General features: G+C 41.2%; 1 protein-coding gene, 1 long non-coding RNA gene and 7 other non-coding genes across 10 annotated transcripts; 1 reads left to right on the top strand and 8 right to left on the bottom strand.

The window, feature by feature from the left end:
• Positions 1–3,826: 3,826 nt before the first annotated feature.
• Positions 3,827–8,451, top strand: LOC130608823 (heme-binding protein 2-like). Its single transcript, XM_057427153.1, has 5 exons — positions 3,827–4,089; positions 6,585–6,669; positions 7,026–7,161; positions 7,399–7,564; positions 8,233–8,451. Exons 2-5 carry the CDS (start codon positions 6,595–6,597, stop codon positions 8,405–8,407), a joined length of 552 nt encoding a protein of 183 aa, XP_057283136.1. The 5' UTR covers positions 3,827–4,089; positions 6,585–6,594; the 3' UTR covers positions 8,408–8,451.
• A 1,126-nt stretch (positions 8,452–9,577) lies between these two features.
• LOC130608970 (small nucleolar RNA SNORD47) lies at positions 9,578–9,653 on the bottom strand. Its single transcript, XR_008974690.1, has one exon. It is a non-coding gene; the product is annotated as a small nucleolar RNA SNORD47 (small nucleolar RNA).
• A 1,129-nt stretch (positions 9,654–10,782) lies between these two features.
• Positions 10,783–10,861, bottom strand: LOC130608967 (small nucleolar RNA SNORD79). Its single transcript, XR_008974687.1, has one exon. It is a non-coding gene; the product is annotated as a small nucleolar RNA SNORD79 (small nucleolar RNA).
• Positions 10,862–12,073: 1,212 nt separating this feature from the next.
• On the bottom strand, positions 12,074–14,147 carry LOC130608825 (uncharacterized). Of its 2 annotated transcripts, XR_008974648.1 has the most exons (4): positions 13,564–14,147; positions 13,167–13,198; positions 12,690–12,780; positions 12,074–12,141 (listed from the first exon to the last, which is right to left on the bottom strand). It is a non-coding gene; the product is annotated as an uncharacterized LOC130608825 (long non-coding RNA). The 2 variants fall into 2 exon arrangements; XR_008974647.1 differs by lacking the exon at positions 12,074–12,141 and having other exon boundaries at positions 12,469–12,780.
• Positions 13,025–13,110, bottom strand: LOC130608964 (small nucleolar RNA snR60/Z15/Z230/Z193/J17). Its single transcript, XR_008974684.1, has one exon. It is a non-coding gene; the product is annotated as a small nucleolar RNA snR60/Z15/Z230/Z193/J17 (small nucleolar RNA).
• On the bottom strand, positions 13,278–13,358 carry LOC130608963 (small nucleolar RNA snR60/Z15/Z230/Z193/J17). The gene has a single exon (XR_008974683.1). It is a non-coding gene; the product is annotated as a small nucleolar RNA snR60/Z15/Z230/Z193/J17 (small nucleolar RNA).
• LOC130608961 (small nucleolar RNA SNORD24) lies at positions 13,682–13,764 on the bottom strand. The gene has a single exon (XR_008974681.1). It is a non-coding gene; the product is annotated as a small nucleolar RNA SNORD24 (small nucleolar RNA).
• Positions 13,991–14,057, bottom strand: LOC130608966 (small nucleolar RNA SNORD75). The gene has a single exon (XR_008974686.1). It is a non-coding gene; the product is annotated as a small nucleolar RNA SNORD75 (small nucleolar RNA).
• A 634-nt stretch (positions 14,148–14,781) lies between the features above and the next one.
• Positions 14,782–14,859, bottom strand: LOC130608962 (small nucleolar RNA SNORD74). The gene has a single exon (XR_008974682.1). It is a non-coding gene; the product is annotated as a small nucleolar RNA SNORD74 (small nucleolar RNA).
• Between the last annotated feature and the right edge of the window lie 625 nt (positions 14,860–15,484).

The following is a 15,484-nucleotide window of genomic DNA, read 5'->3' as shown; positions in this document are numbered from 1 at the left end:
AAGTAAGATCAGGAAGAAGCTTAGGAAACAAACCCTCAACTAGGATAACATAGATTTGTGCTTAGGGGTTAGCTGGATTGACAGGCCACAAAGAGAATACTTTCCTACAGCCATGCATCACCAATGCCTGTGTGCTGACAAATATGTTCACAAAGAGATTGCTAGGGCTTCACATTCATATTACCCAGCTGTGCTTCACACTACCCAGTATGTATAACAGTGGTCCTCAACTCATCCTGCTGGAAAGCTATTACAATAGAGACACCCATAGCAAGAAGCTCACCAGTTCAGTTTCAGTTAGCTTTTCATGTCTTTTGGGGAAAAGTGGAAAATATTATTTTAGGAGAACATTTTCTTTAAGATATTGATCCTTATGCTCTGGCTTTGTTTTCATCATCTCTGCACATGTTCTCAGGTCCCTGGCACTCCATAGGAAAACCCTGGGATCTCTAGAGCAATTTCTCCATACCTTTTCCAGACTCATGGGGCTATTCTCATAATTTCATAATAATCCTTCAGCAGAGGCAGGAGTTCAGCCCAGGCCCTGGGCAGAAGGGTGACCCTATGCAGCAAATAGACAGACAAGAGAAAGATGAGAATGAGAGGGAAAGAGGGAGGCAGAAAAGGAGGGAGGGAAGAGGAGAAAGGGAAGAAGGGGGTCAAAGCAAGTGAAGAAAAAGAGAAGGAAAAAGTTTCCTTAAAAGTCTAGGAAGGTTGATCAAATAAAGAAAATGCGAAGCCACTGTGCTCCTGCCCACAAAGGGCAGAGGGTATCTGCCCAAGGGACTGCTGGAAGACACAGGTATAAAAATTACTTTTGCTGAAACTGATTCTGAACTCCTACCTTCATCTGGAGAGGCTGTCTAGGCAGGTGAGACTGTCTGCTGCTGACACTTCTGTTGTGTAGTTGTTATCTATTTCGTTTCTCTGTACTGCTAGAAAGCATTATTTGTGATATGGATTGTTGGTGACTTCAAATACTGGGCTTTCCTACTGATAACAAACAATCAGTTCTCCTTAAGGCTGTTATTTTGAGCCCTCTCTTTGAATAATGTTCTCAAATGATTGATGCCTGGCTCTTTCCTCTTCAGAGTTGTGTTTGCAGAGGTGGTGTATTCTCTCTCACCTTCAATATCTATAAAATGGAATTTGCTAGAAGCCTTCTCTTTCTTTAGAGCAAGGAGATAGAAGGCTTCTTTTGGGAGATGAATATGTAGGAAATCACTGTTCATCTAACAACATATAAAGGCGCTTTTGCTGCCCTGGACTATTATTTACAGTAACATCACATGCTCAACATCTTTCTTGTGAAGTGAGGGTTTCTGCATCATCTGATAAGTGAATGTTTGTAAAAGCAAATGCCATTTATATGTGAAGAGTCTCAGCTCTTTTAAATGAAGATAATTATCAAACACAAGGCTAACTGATGTTCTGACAGGCTTAGGCAGAAATTTAAAACTGGAGCATTCAGGTTGAAACCACTTGTTAGAACAACTCACGAGTGGCCAGACTGGAGATAGATGCATCCCTCACTCACATTTTTTTCATACTACACCACAAACTTGTCAGTTACAAGAACATGACTCAAAGTTATCATTAACCATACTGCAACAAAAATTTTTTTCCCATGCTTATCCAATTCTGACACAATCAGGTCAGTGGAAAAGGTTCATCTTTTCTGTGCAAGTATTCTATGCTTGCCTATAGGGATACAGGAACTTACAAGAAGATTGCATTGATTTGACAGCAGCTGTTGTCTTGTTGCCGCAGAGCAGACGTAAGCATTTTTCCTATGTAGCATGCTGCTTAAGGTCTTGTCTGGGCTTGTTATAGATAGGGTCTATAAAGTAAACAAATGGAAGTCACAGGTGATCATATCACAGGCTTGTCCTTATACTTATCCAATGGAAGCTGTTAGTCTGAAAAGCCATTACTGCAATACAAGTTTACCACAGTGTTCTGTGCAGAAGTGCCTGCTGAAAACAGTAAAGCCACAAACCATATGCTTTGATGTGCTTGTGCTCTCACTTCTATTCCCTGAGTTTAAAGTAACAGTACAGAAAAACACTGCTTTGTCAGCTATTCTAGAAAATACCAGCCAAGTCCCAGACATGTATTTATGACATTAAATACAAATGTCACAGGATACCTTTGAGACCTAATTATTGCTGTATGCTGTTGAACTTCCCTGTCATATGTCCTGCAAACTACTGGGACCTCAAGGTTCTAAAACAGTTCTTCCATGTTATTTTCCTGTGTAAAGGGCAAGGGGTACAGATTTAGCAGTCTCAGAGTTTCCTCTGTTTGGAGGTACCAGTGAGACTGTGTGTCAGCTTTCATCACAATCCCTTCCGCATCCCCCTAATTATGTACAGATTAGGTATGTATGTTATGTACAGAATTCATGTCCTCATGCCTGCTCTACTGTCTTTTTCAACTGTTGACACGTTCTCTCAATGTATATGGGAAAAACAAGAATGTTGGAAAACAAGCCCTGAGGAAAACACTGATGATTGTTCTCCAGCCTCAGGCTGCTCCACCAGGAACAGTTAGCTCTTTGTCAGGGACATCAGCTGGACACATACAAACTGACTGGGGATTTGTTCTGGGCCTCTCTGCTTCTGAAACAAAACAATCCACAGGGGTTTGTGTTTATCTACAGATTAATTGCCCGCCTTTCATGGCAGTACTCCTCTGTGCTCATGATCAGGGTAGATTTGTTGAGATTTGCCAAACTTTTGTGGCTGTGTGTACTATTTTACTTGACCTTCTCTATGCTGGAGAAAATAATTACTAGCACACACGCTGATAGGAGTGTTAAGAGTAATATAACAGCTAACCTTACACAAGCACATGCCTTTGCATGCTTGTTAGGTCCCGAGCAAAGACCATGAAGTAGCAGCTCCTGCTTCTGAAGAATGCCCTGCTGGTTTTCCTGATTGACCCAAGCAGAAGACAGGTAAAATTGAGAGAAAGTTTACTCTATAAAGTAAGAGTACAAAGCATGCAGAGAACTGATTCTGCAGTTCAGGCCTTAACATGTTCTAATAGGCTCCATTAGTAAACCACTCTTTACACCACCCCACTTTGGTGGCATTAGAGATGTGTGGTTTTAAAGATAAATCTGGATTATTTGCCATGTTTTGTTTTTTTTTTTTTTTATTTCCCCTTTCAGAATGGGAGTGTATCACACAGCATCCTGATGAAGTTCTCTGCAAGCAAAATGTGTTTCCTGTTAAAAAGTGATTCCCAGCTATTGATTTCAGATGTTCCAGAGAGCTTAGCTGAATTTGGCTGCAAGGGATTTGTACAAACCATGACAAACATGGGAGGTGTTATCAGGACTCAAACTGTGAAATTTAATCTGCCCTATTGTGCTGGTACCTAAGTATGTCTGAAGCTGCAGCTGGTTAAATGAAGAGTCCAGCTTCACTCTGTGTACTACAAGCAGGACAGAATTTCACAATAGCTTTGTATAATCCCTTTGTGCAGATATTCAAGGGCTAGGGGGGCTGATTAGTCTCAAATACCACTCAAAACAGACAGCCATTGTATAACACTGTCTTTTATAACATGCCAGCAGAAGTCTCATGAGGATGGTCTCAGCTTAGTTTGCAGCCAGATTTCTACCTACCATTTTACCCCAGGGGTAAAAAAGAAAAGCTGTCATTCTGTACCATCACTCTCATGTAACCCATGTTTGGGGGGGGAATGTTATTTATGTGAAATTCTTTCTCCTGCAAGCACAAAACGTGCCTCTGCCCCTGACGTAAGTAGGCACAAAGCCATAGAAACCAGGGGAAGTTACACAAGGGTGCAGAACTGTTTATGGGGCCAGTTTACACACTGGACCTAATGTTGCCTCGTGGGCAGTAGGTGGGGCTTTTGGCATTTGCGGGGGAGCTCTCCAATGAGAGCCAGAGAAGGCAAAGGCTACGACTATCTGGTTTTCGTAACAGCATCTCCATCCAGTAGGGCTGAGGCACAAGTAGAGTTTGACAAAACTAAACTATAAACTGAGAAGCAGCATCTTGTACAGCCTCAGAAGGACAGACTGCAATAGCTAGAAGGATAAGGACAGCCTAAAATGTAAGTATATCATCTACTTTCTCCACTTTCTTAATGTAATTAATGGCTTGTAGAATGGCATGTTCTGGCCACGTTTACTTGTAGCATCATTGTAACCTATGAAAATGACTACTATACTTCTTGTCCCTTTGGCCCATGTGTTAACAGCTGCAGAAAAAGCCTTAAAAAAACAAACAAACAAACAAGCCTAGAGTACTATTTATACGAATGGATGGAAATCTCAAAACAGCTTTCCTATACATCTAAAAATTAACTGTAAGTATCTGGAGGATTCTTCTCAGTTTGTCTCTCCACCCCCACCCGCCAAAGCATTGTTTCATGTAATTAAAAAAAAAAAAATCTTGCATGCAGTCATCAACCGTACTGGCCACAAAGTTACACAAGATAGAGCTGTGAGAGTTAATGAACCCGTAAGAAAAGATATGTGGGAGAGGGGCTGGAATTTGCAAGTTCAGAGAAAAGGCAGCTTATATAGCAGCTACTACAACAGCATGTGTTGAAACAGAGAAATGTTTATTTTTCTGTTTTGTAACATACACCCAGGGAGCACATGAAGAGGAGCAACGTGTTTTCTATCAAGTTCTAGCAAGGAGAAAGTGAAATGCCAGCAAAGCAGCATCTTTGCTTTAGAAATGGCAATGGATAAAAAATTACTATAGGAAGTTTTAGTATAACTGTTCGTATTTGCTTCTATTAAAATTACAGGATTCCTGCTTTATTGACTCCTAAATACTATTGACAAAAACTGTATTAGAGTACAACTGTCCAGCTTGGTTGGGACTATACAGCAGTCCCTGGTGAGCAGTCATCCTGGTAAAGGCTGCTGAAAATGTATCTTCAGGCTGGGACAAGGAGGAGGACAGTGCCTGCTTTTAACTGCTGTTATCGCTGTCCTGCTATGTGGTTCTCCCACCTTCCTTTGCTTTCAAGTGACAACTGAAAAAGCTCAACACTGAGTGCTCTGTGCACTACTTATTTTAAGGATTGTAAGTGAACTCAGTGCCTGCAGTTTTTTGGGGGTTTTTGGTGTTTTGTGGTTTGTTATGTTTTTTATAAAAGCTTTTCAACCTCATAGATCCCAAAGAGAAAACTTCTTGTAGCTACCTCTAGAGTGCAGGAGGGGATTAACAGTATTCATCAGCAGTCTGCATGGCCTAAGAAAATATAGACAGGTAAGAAAGTAGTCAGGTAGCACAAGGCAGTTCTTGATTTTACAAAAGCCATGGTCTTATAGTCACAAACCATCATTTTAAAAGATGGCATACCTTAAAGACATTAAAAATTATTATTACAAATTATGAATGGTCCATTGTTCATATTTATGATACCACTGCAACACAAAACATTGCTGTGCACCTCAAAAACAGACCTTGTCTTAGTTGGCAGACCTAGGTAACATAATTTCCTCTCGCTGCTCAGAGACATACTGTACTCTTTAACACTGCAGGTGGGACATGCTGTTAACGGCATCAGTGCACCTGTACTACTAAAAGCCCATGAAAAAAAGTAGAGCCATGAGTGACAGAGCAGTGGCTTCTTGATGAATGGGCAGCTATAAGCAGTTGAGGCAGAGAAATAAAAAATAATTCCAAAGTTTGCTCTGTTACCCAAGAAAATGTACAATTAAGTCTAGACTCTTAGATGACAATGTACTACAAGCTAAGAATCAAGATACCTGCTCAATGAATTACATACTTCTTTGCAACATGAAGTACAAAGGACATTGTAATGCAATACAAAGCAGACTTTCTCATGTCTTTCTCATGTAGGTTGTGCAGTATAATCTGCCTGGTGACGGCAAAAATCATAAATGAAGGCTGCTAAAACCTCAAGACTTTTAACCAGATGTGGTTATTTCAACAGTGATTTTGATGATTTCCACTTGCTTTGTTTTGGAAGTGAAAGAAAGTTCACTGTTTACATGTTTCTGGTTTTTCCTTCCATGTGAAGGCTACCTAGCCTTCACATGCTACTTTATTTATATACATTTATTTATATTCATAAATCCAGAAAATCTCATCTATTGATAGGAATCTAAGGCTAAAGGCCTTCAGAAAAGCATCAGATATGAGAAACCCAATAAATTTATGAGCAGTCAATATCAGAGTACACATCAACACCAATGCCTTTTCCCCAGAAGCAAATCGGCTGAACTCTTCAAATCCGTCTTACAGATTTCCAAAAAACTGCCACTTGCAGACTCTCAACTCTCTTGTGCAGCCAGGAAAAGCCTCCACTTCATAGAGAAGCGAAGGCAGCATATCCTGAAAGATGAACAGACTCCCACATCAGTGTAACTTCTTGGTCCTGCTTCCTTCAGGGCTAAAAGGATTTCATCCCTTCTTGTGGAAACATTGGGGATAAGCATTAGAATTCAAGCCTTTCATTATTCCAGAGAAAATCAAAGTATCAGGCAAAAAAACCTAGTGCTTTCTTCTGCCCCATTTATACTGTATTGATTGAAGAGAGGCCAATGAACTGCATCTGCCTTTCAGCTCTGGCAAGATGATCAAATCCTTCAAGCAAACCTTCCTGTCCCTGGATCTGCAGTCCCCTCGGTGGAGCTCAACAGAGACAACGGTAATTACTAAAGCCCAGGGGAACAGAGACCTCTAGTCAGAGTACAGCAAGGCTAAGGTGGATTTGGGATTGTCTGATGACCATAGGGGACCTGGGAAAATTAGACACTGTTCACACCTAATTACAAATAGGGAGAGGTACACCTATTTATAAGCTCTGAGAAGCTCAGCCTAAGGCAAAGAATGGTTTTGCAATAGAAGCATCAGTTTGACACTAGGGGTACACCTAGAGACTGCAGCAAAGAGGTTGCTCAGTGTTCTCATTAAATAGTATTTTTATGCTGATTTGGAAAAAGTAGCTATTATGTCATCTTCAATACTCATCTCATGGTTACTGTGACTTTTACTACCTTTCAGGCAAAGGATTATGAACTGCGTCAGTACGAGACAGCAAAGTGGGTCAGCACAGTCATTAGGGGAGAAACCCAGAAGGAGGCAATGCGTCAGGGCTTCTGGAAACTCTTCCACTACATCCAAGGGAAGAATGAGAAAGGTACTATCTACTGGTTTTGAAATGAGAGAAACACAAAGGGGAGATGAAGCTGCATAGCATAAAACAGTAGATGAGCTGTGAGACACAGCAGGTTCCCCTTTGTGGTCTAACTCATGACTCCATTGGGCCATTATACCTGTCAGACTGCTTTAGTATCTACTTTTAGGATAAGCCTGCATCACCCTTTAAAACAGTCGCCCTTGCTTGCAACTTAAAACTTTTCATCCTCTCCACTAGAAATGAAGATTGACATGACTGTGCCTGTGACATGCCTCATAAAATCTGGCTGTGCAGACTTCAAGGTCTCTTTCTTTGTTCCATTTGAACACCAGGACTCCCCACCACAGCCCACTGACTCCGATGTTTTTGTTGAAGAGAGGAAGGCAGCAGCCATCTTTGTCCGGTAAGCAGCATCAGCACAGCTCATAAATGAAGGCAGCTATAGAAAGGGGCTCATTAAGAATCTAAACTACTCTTTAAGAGTTTATTTCTAACCATGCGTATACTCCTGCTGTTGAAAGCCTTGAACAGGAGAATCTGAGCATTTGGAAATCTTTCTTAAGCTTGGGTGTCCCAAGAACAAAGAAATTACTAAGCTTCAAAACATCCATTTCTCAGTACTTACCCATACTGCATTGAATGGGTTTTATAGAAATGCAGCCTACAGAATCCTCTTGGACATATTCTGAGCTACAGGACAACTAAATCACTCTTCCAGACCTTTTTACCTGTAGTTCCAGACCCCCACAAAACCTGCCCAGCAGTTCATTACAGAAAATGCAAGTTACACTTGCTCTCCCTCCATGTAATAAAGCCACAGGCAACAGCCTTTGTCAGCGAATACTCTCTGAAGTGCAACCAACTTATTTTGGGACGTTTATTTTTAATTCTAGAACTTTTAAAATAGCATACACCACCATATGCTCCCTGACAGCTAGCTCCACATAGTTTACCTAATAACTACAAACTGCATCAGAAGTGCTCAAACACTGCATGCAGTTTCCATCTGTGAAAATAAAAAGCAGGGACTTCAACTCCTAACAGAAACTCTCTCCCTTTCACTCTAACCAGGTCCTTTGGTGGATTTGCCTCCCCAGAAAAATATGCTGAGGAAGCTGAAGTCTTGGCCAGAATCTTAAAAAACAGAGGCCAACCATTCCACGAAGACTTCTTCTATACTGCGGGCTATGACAGCCCCTTCAAGCTCTTTAACAGGCATAATGAAGTGTGGTATTTTAAAAAGTAATCCAAGGGGTGGGGGGAGAAATCAAGAGGCTACTAATAATCTCTGGATGTAAAAAAACCACCTTATTAATGGCTTTTGCTTTAGTGCAGAAGAGATTTAATTTCCACCTGAACACAAGATCATGCCTAATTGTTTGCAGGATGAAATACTATTCTTGCTAAAGATACCAGCTTTCTACAAGATGCCACTTGAATTGAGGTAGATTGTAGGGAGTGGGAGATACGACAAACCTGTTCTTATTGAAAGTTTCTAGGGAGCACCAGTAATCTGAAAGTATTCCTGCAGAACAGCTTGGATGTTTAGTTCTACTTCTCATTAGAAGTACTATAGCATTAGCTCACATTACAGAGAATGAGCTTTTCATAGAGCTGACTCTTCTCGTATTGGTATCACTCCGGACACAGCAGAAATATGGGGGAAGTTAAACGATTTTTTTTCGGAGAAAAACCTCCTATTAATGAGCTCTGGGAAGCAGCAATACCTTAGCAGGCCTCAGGGCCTCACAAGCAGTGACTTTAAAATTTTTCAGAACAAATACACAGTGTTTAGTTATCACAAAACATACCAATTACTACTTCAATTTAGCTTCGTCCAAATCTTCATTTGGTCATGGCAACTGCAGTCTGCACACTAGCAGTATCTGACACTTATGACCCTTGCAGGACTAGCATTCAAAGTAGTTTAGACCCTGCTCTAAAGCATTTGAAGCTTTTATAAGGTAGCCAAGAGGTGTTTTACAGGAAGCTGTTCATCAGAAAACAGTTCACAACAATGGGTAGAGTTTACAGGTTTTTATTGGTACCAATCAGTATCAGTGAAACATAACTGGTGTGGTAAAAGAACTCTTTTAGTGCTGTTCATGCAAGTGCAATGCATTATTCTGCAGTCTCCCACCTATTAAGACAGACAGAAGAACCATTATAAGACATCAGAGCAGCACAATAAACTTGCTTGGAACAATTCAGACCTTAGATTTTCATCTCTGTTCAGTGAGAGAGTTCAAGCTAAGGTTATCATCATTCATTCCAGCAAATAAATTTCATCAGTACTAGCTATACTCACCTTCAGTTCTTCATAGAGTAATTTCAAAGTTGCCTTCTCACCTAGAGTAAGAAACTACAGTTAAATCTTGCAGTAGCACAACCCTAAAAACCTCCACAGCAACTTTGTAACCTCAGAGAAAAGTGGAACGGAAAGTGTAATATCACAGTAATTCATTTGGCAGAATCAAATTTCATCAATGGCTACAAATAACCCCATAATTTTTTAACAGAATTCATCTGCTGTGTGGTCTTACCCAATGAGGCTGCAGACGGCACAGTCCTTTCCTGAGAAAGAAACAAGTTGTTTCAGAATAACAGACATCACTATATAAAAGGCTGACTACCTATGAAGTTCTACTCTAACTTTACTTCGGAGTAAGTGTCAGGTGCACTTCAGGTGGCAACTGACAAGAAATTCCAATTTGTAACACCCAAATAGGATATACAAAGCTTACAAATCCTAACTGAAAATACAGAATTATTATTGTAAGAACTGGGGGAAAGTACAAAGCTACCTGCTTGTGATACTCTCTCCCCATAGTTACATTCACTGAGTTTTGATATTTAAAATAAAAGTCTCATAGAAATTACCTTGAAAACCTATCCTTAAAATTTAGAGCCAGTCTGTTGGAGGAAGCACATTTGTACAGCAATTACCTAGAACTTGATTCTATTTGCATAGTGCCAACATTAGCTGACAACCACAGCATATACGTTGGATGTTTGGTTTTTTGTTGTTTTTTAAGAGTGCAGCCACATAAATATGAATTGTTAGGAGCTATTTTTTGCTACTCTGTATTCTGCTGCACTACACTATCAACACTTCACTGGCTAAGTAGTCTACACTGATTCAGCTCCTTTACTATTTCCAATGTGTAGGCATCCAGTATTAAACTCCCAGTTTTTAGTCATTGAAGCCACACCTTTTCCTGTAAGAACTACAAAAAGTTTATTACTGACTACAGCTCAGGAATTGTCTTATCTGCCCAGAAAAACCCTTTCACTTTTAAGTCCAACTGAGACCTACACAGAATTGCATTCTTGCTTCAAGCACATCACATTTATTCCCAGAGTAGCCGAGATAATCAGAATACAACAGGAAGACAAATCCTATCTATTATAGGAGTAATGAATAATTTTAGGCACCACAATCAAGGCACCTAGCAGAAAACCAGCATTACTGTAATTATCAAACCCAACCTACTTGACACTTACCTCAGACATGAGTTAGTCTTGTTTCTCACACGAACTCATGAGCTTCACCCTGTAACAAGTGAAATTCTATTAACACATTCTCCTTGGAAGTGCCTCAAGAATTAGTTTGAATGTGAGTACTGTTTCAGCACAAGAGTCCTCCTCAGCCTCTTTCAGAGAGATTCCCATTGATTAGAATTAATCATCACAAACAGTACATGCTTTGAGAAGCTTCGTATTGTTACTTTTGTTTCTCCTTTGAGGTGGACCAGACCTCAGCATTTCAGACCTTACCCCCAATGGCATCTTTATTCACATCACTACTCCCTGCAAAAGCCCACTAAATTTAACCAGCAAAGTTAAACCAGCAAATAATTGTACTAGCTTTGGTCAGCACAGGCTCTGCACTGCCAGGTTACCACACATTCTTATTCCTAGTAACCCTAGCCCATAGCAGTTACATATTTCAGTGGGGTCCATGCTATTTCTTCTCTGCTGCAAAAAGCAGTAAAGATTTTCAAAGAGTAGAAAAAAGGTTTCTCTTTTTTTCTTGGGGCAACTGAGAAGCCACTTACCAAGTATGAATCATCTGTCATAAAGCATCCAGCAGTTTTCCCATTCTCAAATCTAGGATAAACCATTAGGAAAATGAAATGTCAGTCCAATATTTATGTTACTCCAGAGCCTCCTTAAGACTTCCAGAAACTATGTCTGTTACTGCTGGAATTATAACTATCTTAGTACTGTCTCTATTCAAAGTATGAGATTCAGTCCCTAGCACCTTGGGCAAGTGAACCTGCAGGCTGCCGGTAATCTGTGATCTACTGGTAGAGGCAAATCCTCAAGGAACCTTCTAAATGCTTCAGCTACACTGCTATTAGAGGCCAGCATTTAGTAGTAACTTCCCTATCACTTATCACACAGTTCTGACCAGTCACATGCATTTGCTGGCAACTTACTTTTGCTGGTAGACTACAACAGCACTACTTCACAGCTTTATCACAGCAGCCCTGGAACAAAGCAAAGCATTAGGACCAAGAACAAGCAAGCACATGAGAATCAAATCTAACCAGATGCCTGAAGTCAGATAGAGCTAATTGCAGACCTCCATGACTGAAGTCAAGGTACTTGCATCTCATCACACAGGCAGCTCACAAATTACTAGACAGCCATCTGCTGCTGTTTTAAAGCTAACACTGCAATGTGGAAGGCAAATGCACCAACAGTGCCATGTGAGCAACTTCAAGCTCACTGGCAGTGAGAGTTCAGCTACAAACAAACCTGTCAAGGCTGCACCTTGCCCAGCGGCTCTCCCCTTAAGCATCCTCCTGTTTTGGCCGAGATGGAAACAGCAGCCAACACTGGCCCCTTGTCCTGCACACATCACCCCCACCAAGCTTATATGCAATTGCATACTTTGTTCTAGAGGTTTTTTTTTATGCTAATATTCACAAAGTTAAAACAAGTACTTACATCGCAATGACAAACTCTGGAAACCTGCAAAAGAAAATCTGCTATTAGATAAGGTCCAGCAGAAAGCTTTCACATGAGAACCGTTCCAATGAAATACTGTATCAGTGTTTAGTCACATTTTATCCTCATAGGGATCAGAGACCTGATTCAACATCATCTACAGTACACCACAACACTTCCACCCTGTTCCACAAAGAGTAATAAAGCCATCTCCCAGCACTCTCAATTCCAGAGACTGCTGAAATTGCAGACAGGAGCAAACCTTTGAATTGCAGATCTCAGTGGCATGAACTGCGTAAACATCTACATCCAGAAAAAAAACATTTCAAACACTCAATTCATAGCATCCACCAGTTAGCCTCATTGGGCCCATTTTAAAACAATTACTTAATGCTTTTTTTTGTGAAGCATAGGGGATCTGAAGGCACACTTAGGGTACTATTTGCTTCAGATTTTCCAGAAACAGAATGGGATTTCCAGACTCTTATTTCCAAAAGCAAACTCCCAAGTTCAAATGCAGCACAGCCAAATGCAGTATCCATCCAAAAGAAAAAAACATGGTTTTCAATTACCTTCAATTAGAAAGGCCTTGTCTTCACAAGCATTAGTAACAGGTGAAATATTCTCACACTGGAGGCACAGGTATCCTCCATCAAGGGCAGCCTGCAAAGCAACAAAATACTTGCAGAAGTTGCAACACTAACAGCAACCAGATCAACCAAGACTGTGTTACTGAAGCTGCAGATTTATTCTGCTGTATTTGTATTTAATTCCACAAGCATAGCCTACCCTTTATCCTTCTAAATTTTTTAGCTTCTGAAACAAATTTTCAAAACTCATCCGTGGAGCAAAAATGTGTTTCACCCTCAGCTATCCTCATGAACTGTGTAACAGCTTAAGGTGCAGAAGGCTGCATCAGCTAGGAGCGAAAGACAGTAACTGCATGATCACCATGAGTCATCTGCTGAACTATGCTGTCATCATACACAGCCTTCCACACATCTGCGACATAAATGAGCTTTCACAAATGCAGGGAATACATTATTTACCTTGCACAGTTTATAGCTTCATTTCCCAGTACCTGCAACAAAAGAAAAAACCCCATCAGATTCCCTCAGGCTTCATAGCCAAGCCGACGCCCCCTAAGCAAAAGATCACAACAGACACTTCAGATAGGAGCGAAAGACAAAACTGTTCGTCACAGAATATTCTGCTGAACTATGCCATCATCACTGTATCTGCTTTGGAATAACAAACCAAACAATCAGTTCTTGTGACAGCTTTGAATAAATAAGCCACATAAACATTCAAGAGTTTGACTATTAGCAATTGTCAACCATTTCTGTGTATTAACAGAAATCAACCTGAAATATTTCCCCCATTTTACATTCCACCCTCTCCACAGCTCCATGGAAGGAACCCCTATGTAGACTACACATTTCTCACCAGATGATGTTTCTTCTGCAAGTCTTCTAAGTATATGACTCAAATACTGGAAGAAAAAAAAAAGCTTATCAATAGAACATTCTTAAGACAAAACATCAAGGGGAACGTTAAGTTGCTGTGCCTCAGAGGAAAAGTTATGGTGGTAAGAGTGCTCATCATTCTCTTGGTCAAGAGTAGCAAATAAGTGTCATCATTGTGGCACTGGAGGGAAAACTGAGAAAAGTCTGCCTATTAATGTTATTAGAACAAAAGATACTGCCTAGATAAACAATCACAATTTCAGGCTGAATTTTTAATTTTTTTTTCTTACCTTTTGTAGTAGCATCAAGTTTCTTTATTCCACAGCAGATCTGAAAAAGACAGAAGTTTCAGACACCTGTAGAACTAAGGGAGACTATCTCTAGCAGTGACATCAAGCAGAGAAAAAAGCCTCAGCACAGAGTTTTCAGAAATCATTTCTGTCCACTACTCTTGTATTGAAACCATCATAGGCTCTGATTTAGTTAATATTAATTCTGATAGTCACACGTTTCTGAAACACGCATCAGGCAGTTTTCCTTAAACAGCAAGCTACTTATTGCTGTAAATAGTAGTAATGAAGAAAAAAGGCACCTAGGTCCTACTGTAGTTTGGGTACAGAATAATTACTGCTTCAGAAACAGCGGCCTAACAGCCACTTTCCAGTATAAAGAACTAGGTGATTTTTCCCAGTAGGAGAGCAAGGACTGCCTGAAGAAATACCACAGGCAATTACTGTATTACAAACACCACTCCTGTAGTTCCCTGACATATAAGAGTACTCCAGGCTAAGTTGCTGTAAGTGTACCTAACCATTTCTCAATTTAAACTTAATTTTAGACACAACACTTACCTGTTTCAAAGCTGTAAGAGGAAAATGGTGTAAGTAGTTGGTGCATCTTGAACTGAAAACAAGAAAGCATCCATTAGTTCTACTAAGAACCAATATACTCTGGAACTTTACTTGAGTAAAGCTCTTCCTAGTTCAATCTACATTTCAGCTCTTCGAAGAGACAAGGCCACAAAAATAATTACCAGACAGTGTTTTATAAGAACAGAATCACAAAATTTTTGTCATTTTCTACAGCTGCAATTTCAAAGTATAATCACCGAGCCAGTCCCACAGCCATGAACTTGGGCTGCTCAGAAAGGACCACATTCTGTTTCAGCCCTATCAGATATTTCACCGCACACTATTCCATGCCCAGCTCAGATACGTTGGCATTCATCACCCTCTCAGATGTCCCTACCAACATAGTTTTCATCACGTGCAGGCACATGGAAATCCAAGTAAGCTATTATACCACTTTTTTAACACGGGGCCTTTAATTCTAAAACTAAGGAACATTTCTTCTCTGTAACAGGCACATATCTCGCCATCATCTAGGTGCATTCCCTAGCGAAAAAGGTTCCCAAGAGAGAACACAACGCAAATGAGGCACCCTGAGCTGTTACCTCATGAAATCCGAGTGCAGGCCCCAGGCTCAGCTTCTCCGCAGCGCTCACATCCAGGCACCACCCAAACTCCCACACCGCCGCGGAACGATGGGCCTCAAGCCTGAAGCGCCACGGGACAGGGCTGGCCACTCCTTCCCCCGGCCCATATAGAGGCTCCATGGGACCGCGTCTCCCATATTACTGCTACCGAGGGCCCCCGCTACATGCTCACCCCTTTCCTAGGGCCGCCACGAGGCGGAGTCCCGCCAGAGCGTCCCCGCGGCCTAGGCCGCAGACCAGGCCCAGACTACCCAATCCACCGCCATCCTTCCCCGCTGGCGCCCATAGGGGATCAGGGCCCACACACAGGGCTTCCACACGGTCCACCGGAGCGGCGCGGGCCTACGCCAGGCGGAAAACAAACCCCACTCACCGGCACCAACGAGTAGCACCGCCCACGAGCCTC

The sequence above is a fragment of the Pezoporus wallicus genome, unplaced genomic scaffold, assembly GCF_028554395.1.
Source record: "Pezoporus wallicus isolate ANWC-B61680 ecotype Strahan unplaced genomic scaffold, APGP_CSIRO_Pwel_v1 scaffold_7107, whole genome shotgun sequence".
Classification (NCBI taxonomy): Eukaryota; Metazoa; Chordata; class Aves; order Psittaciformes; family Psittacidae; genus Pezoporus; species Pezoporus wallicus.
The sequence above is the reverse complement of the archived record's forward strand: the minus strand, read 5'-3'. Positions and strand labels throughout refer to the sequence as shown.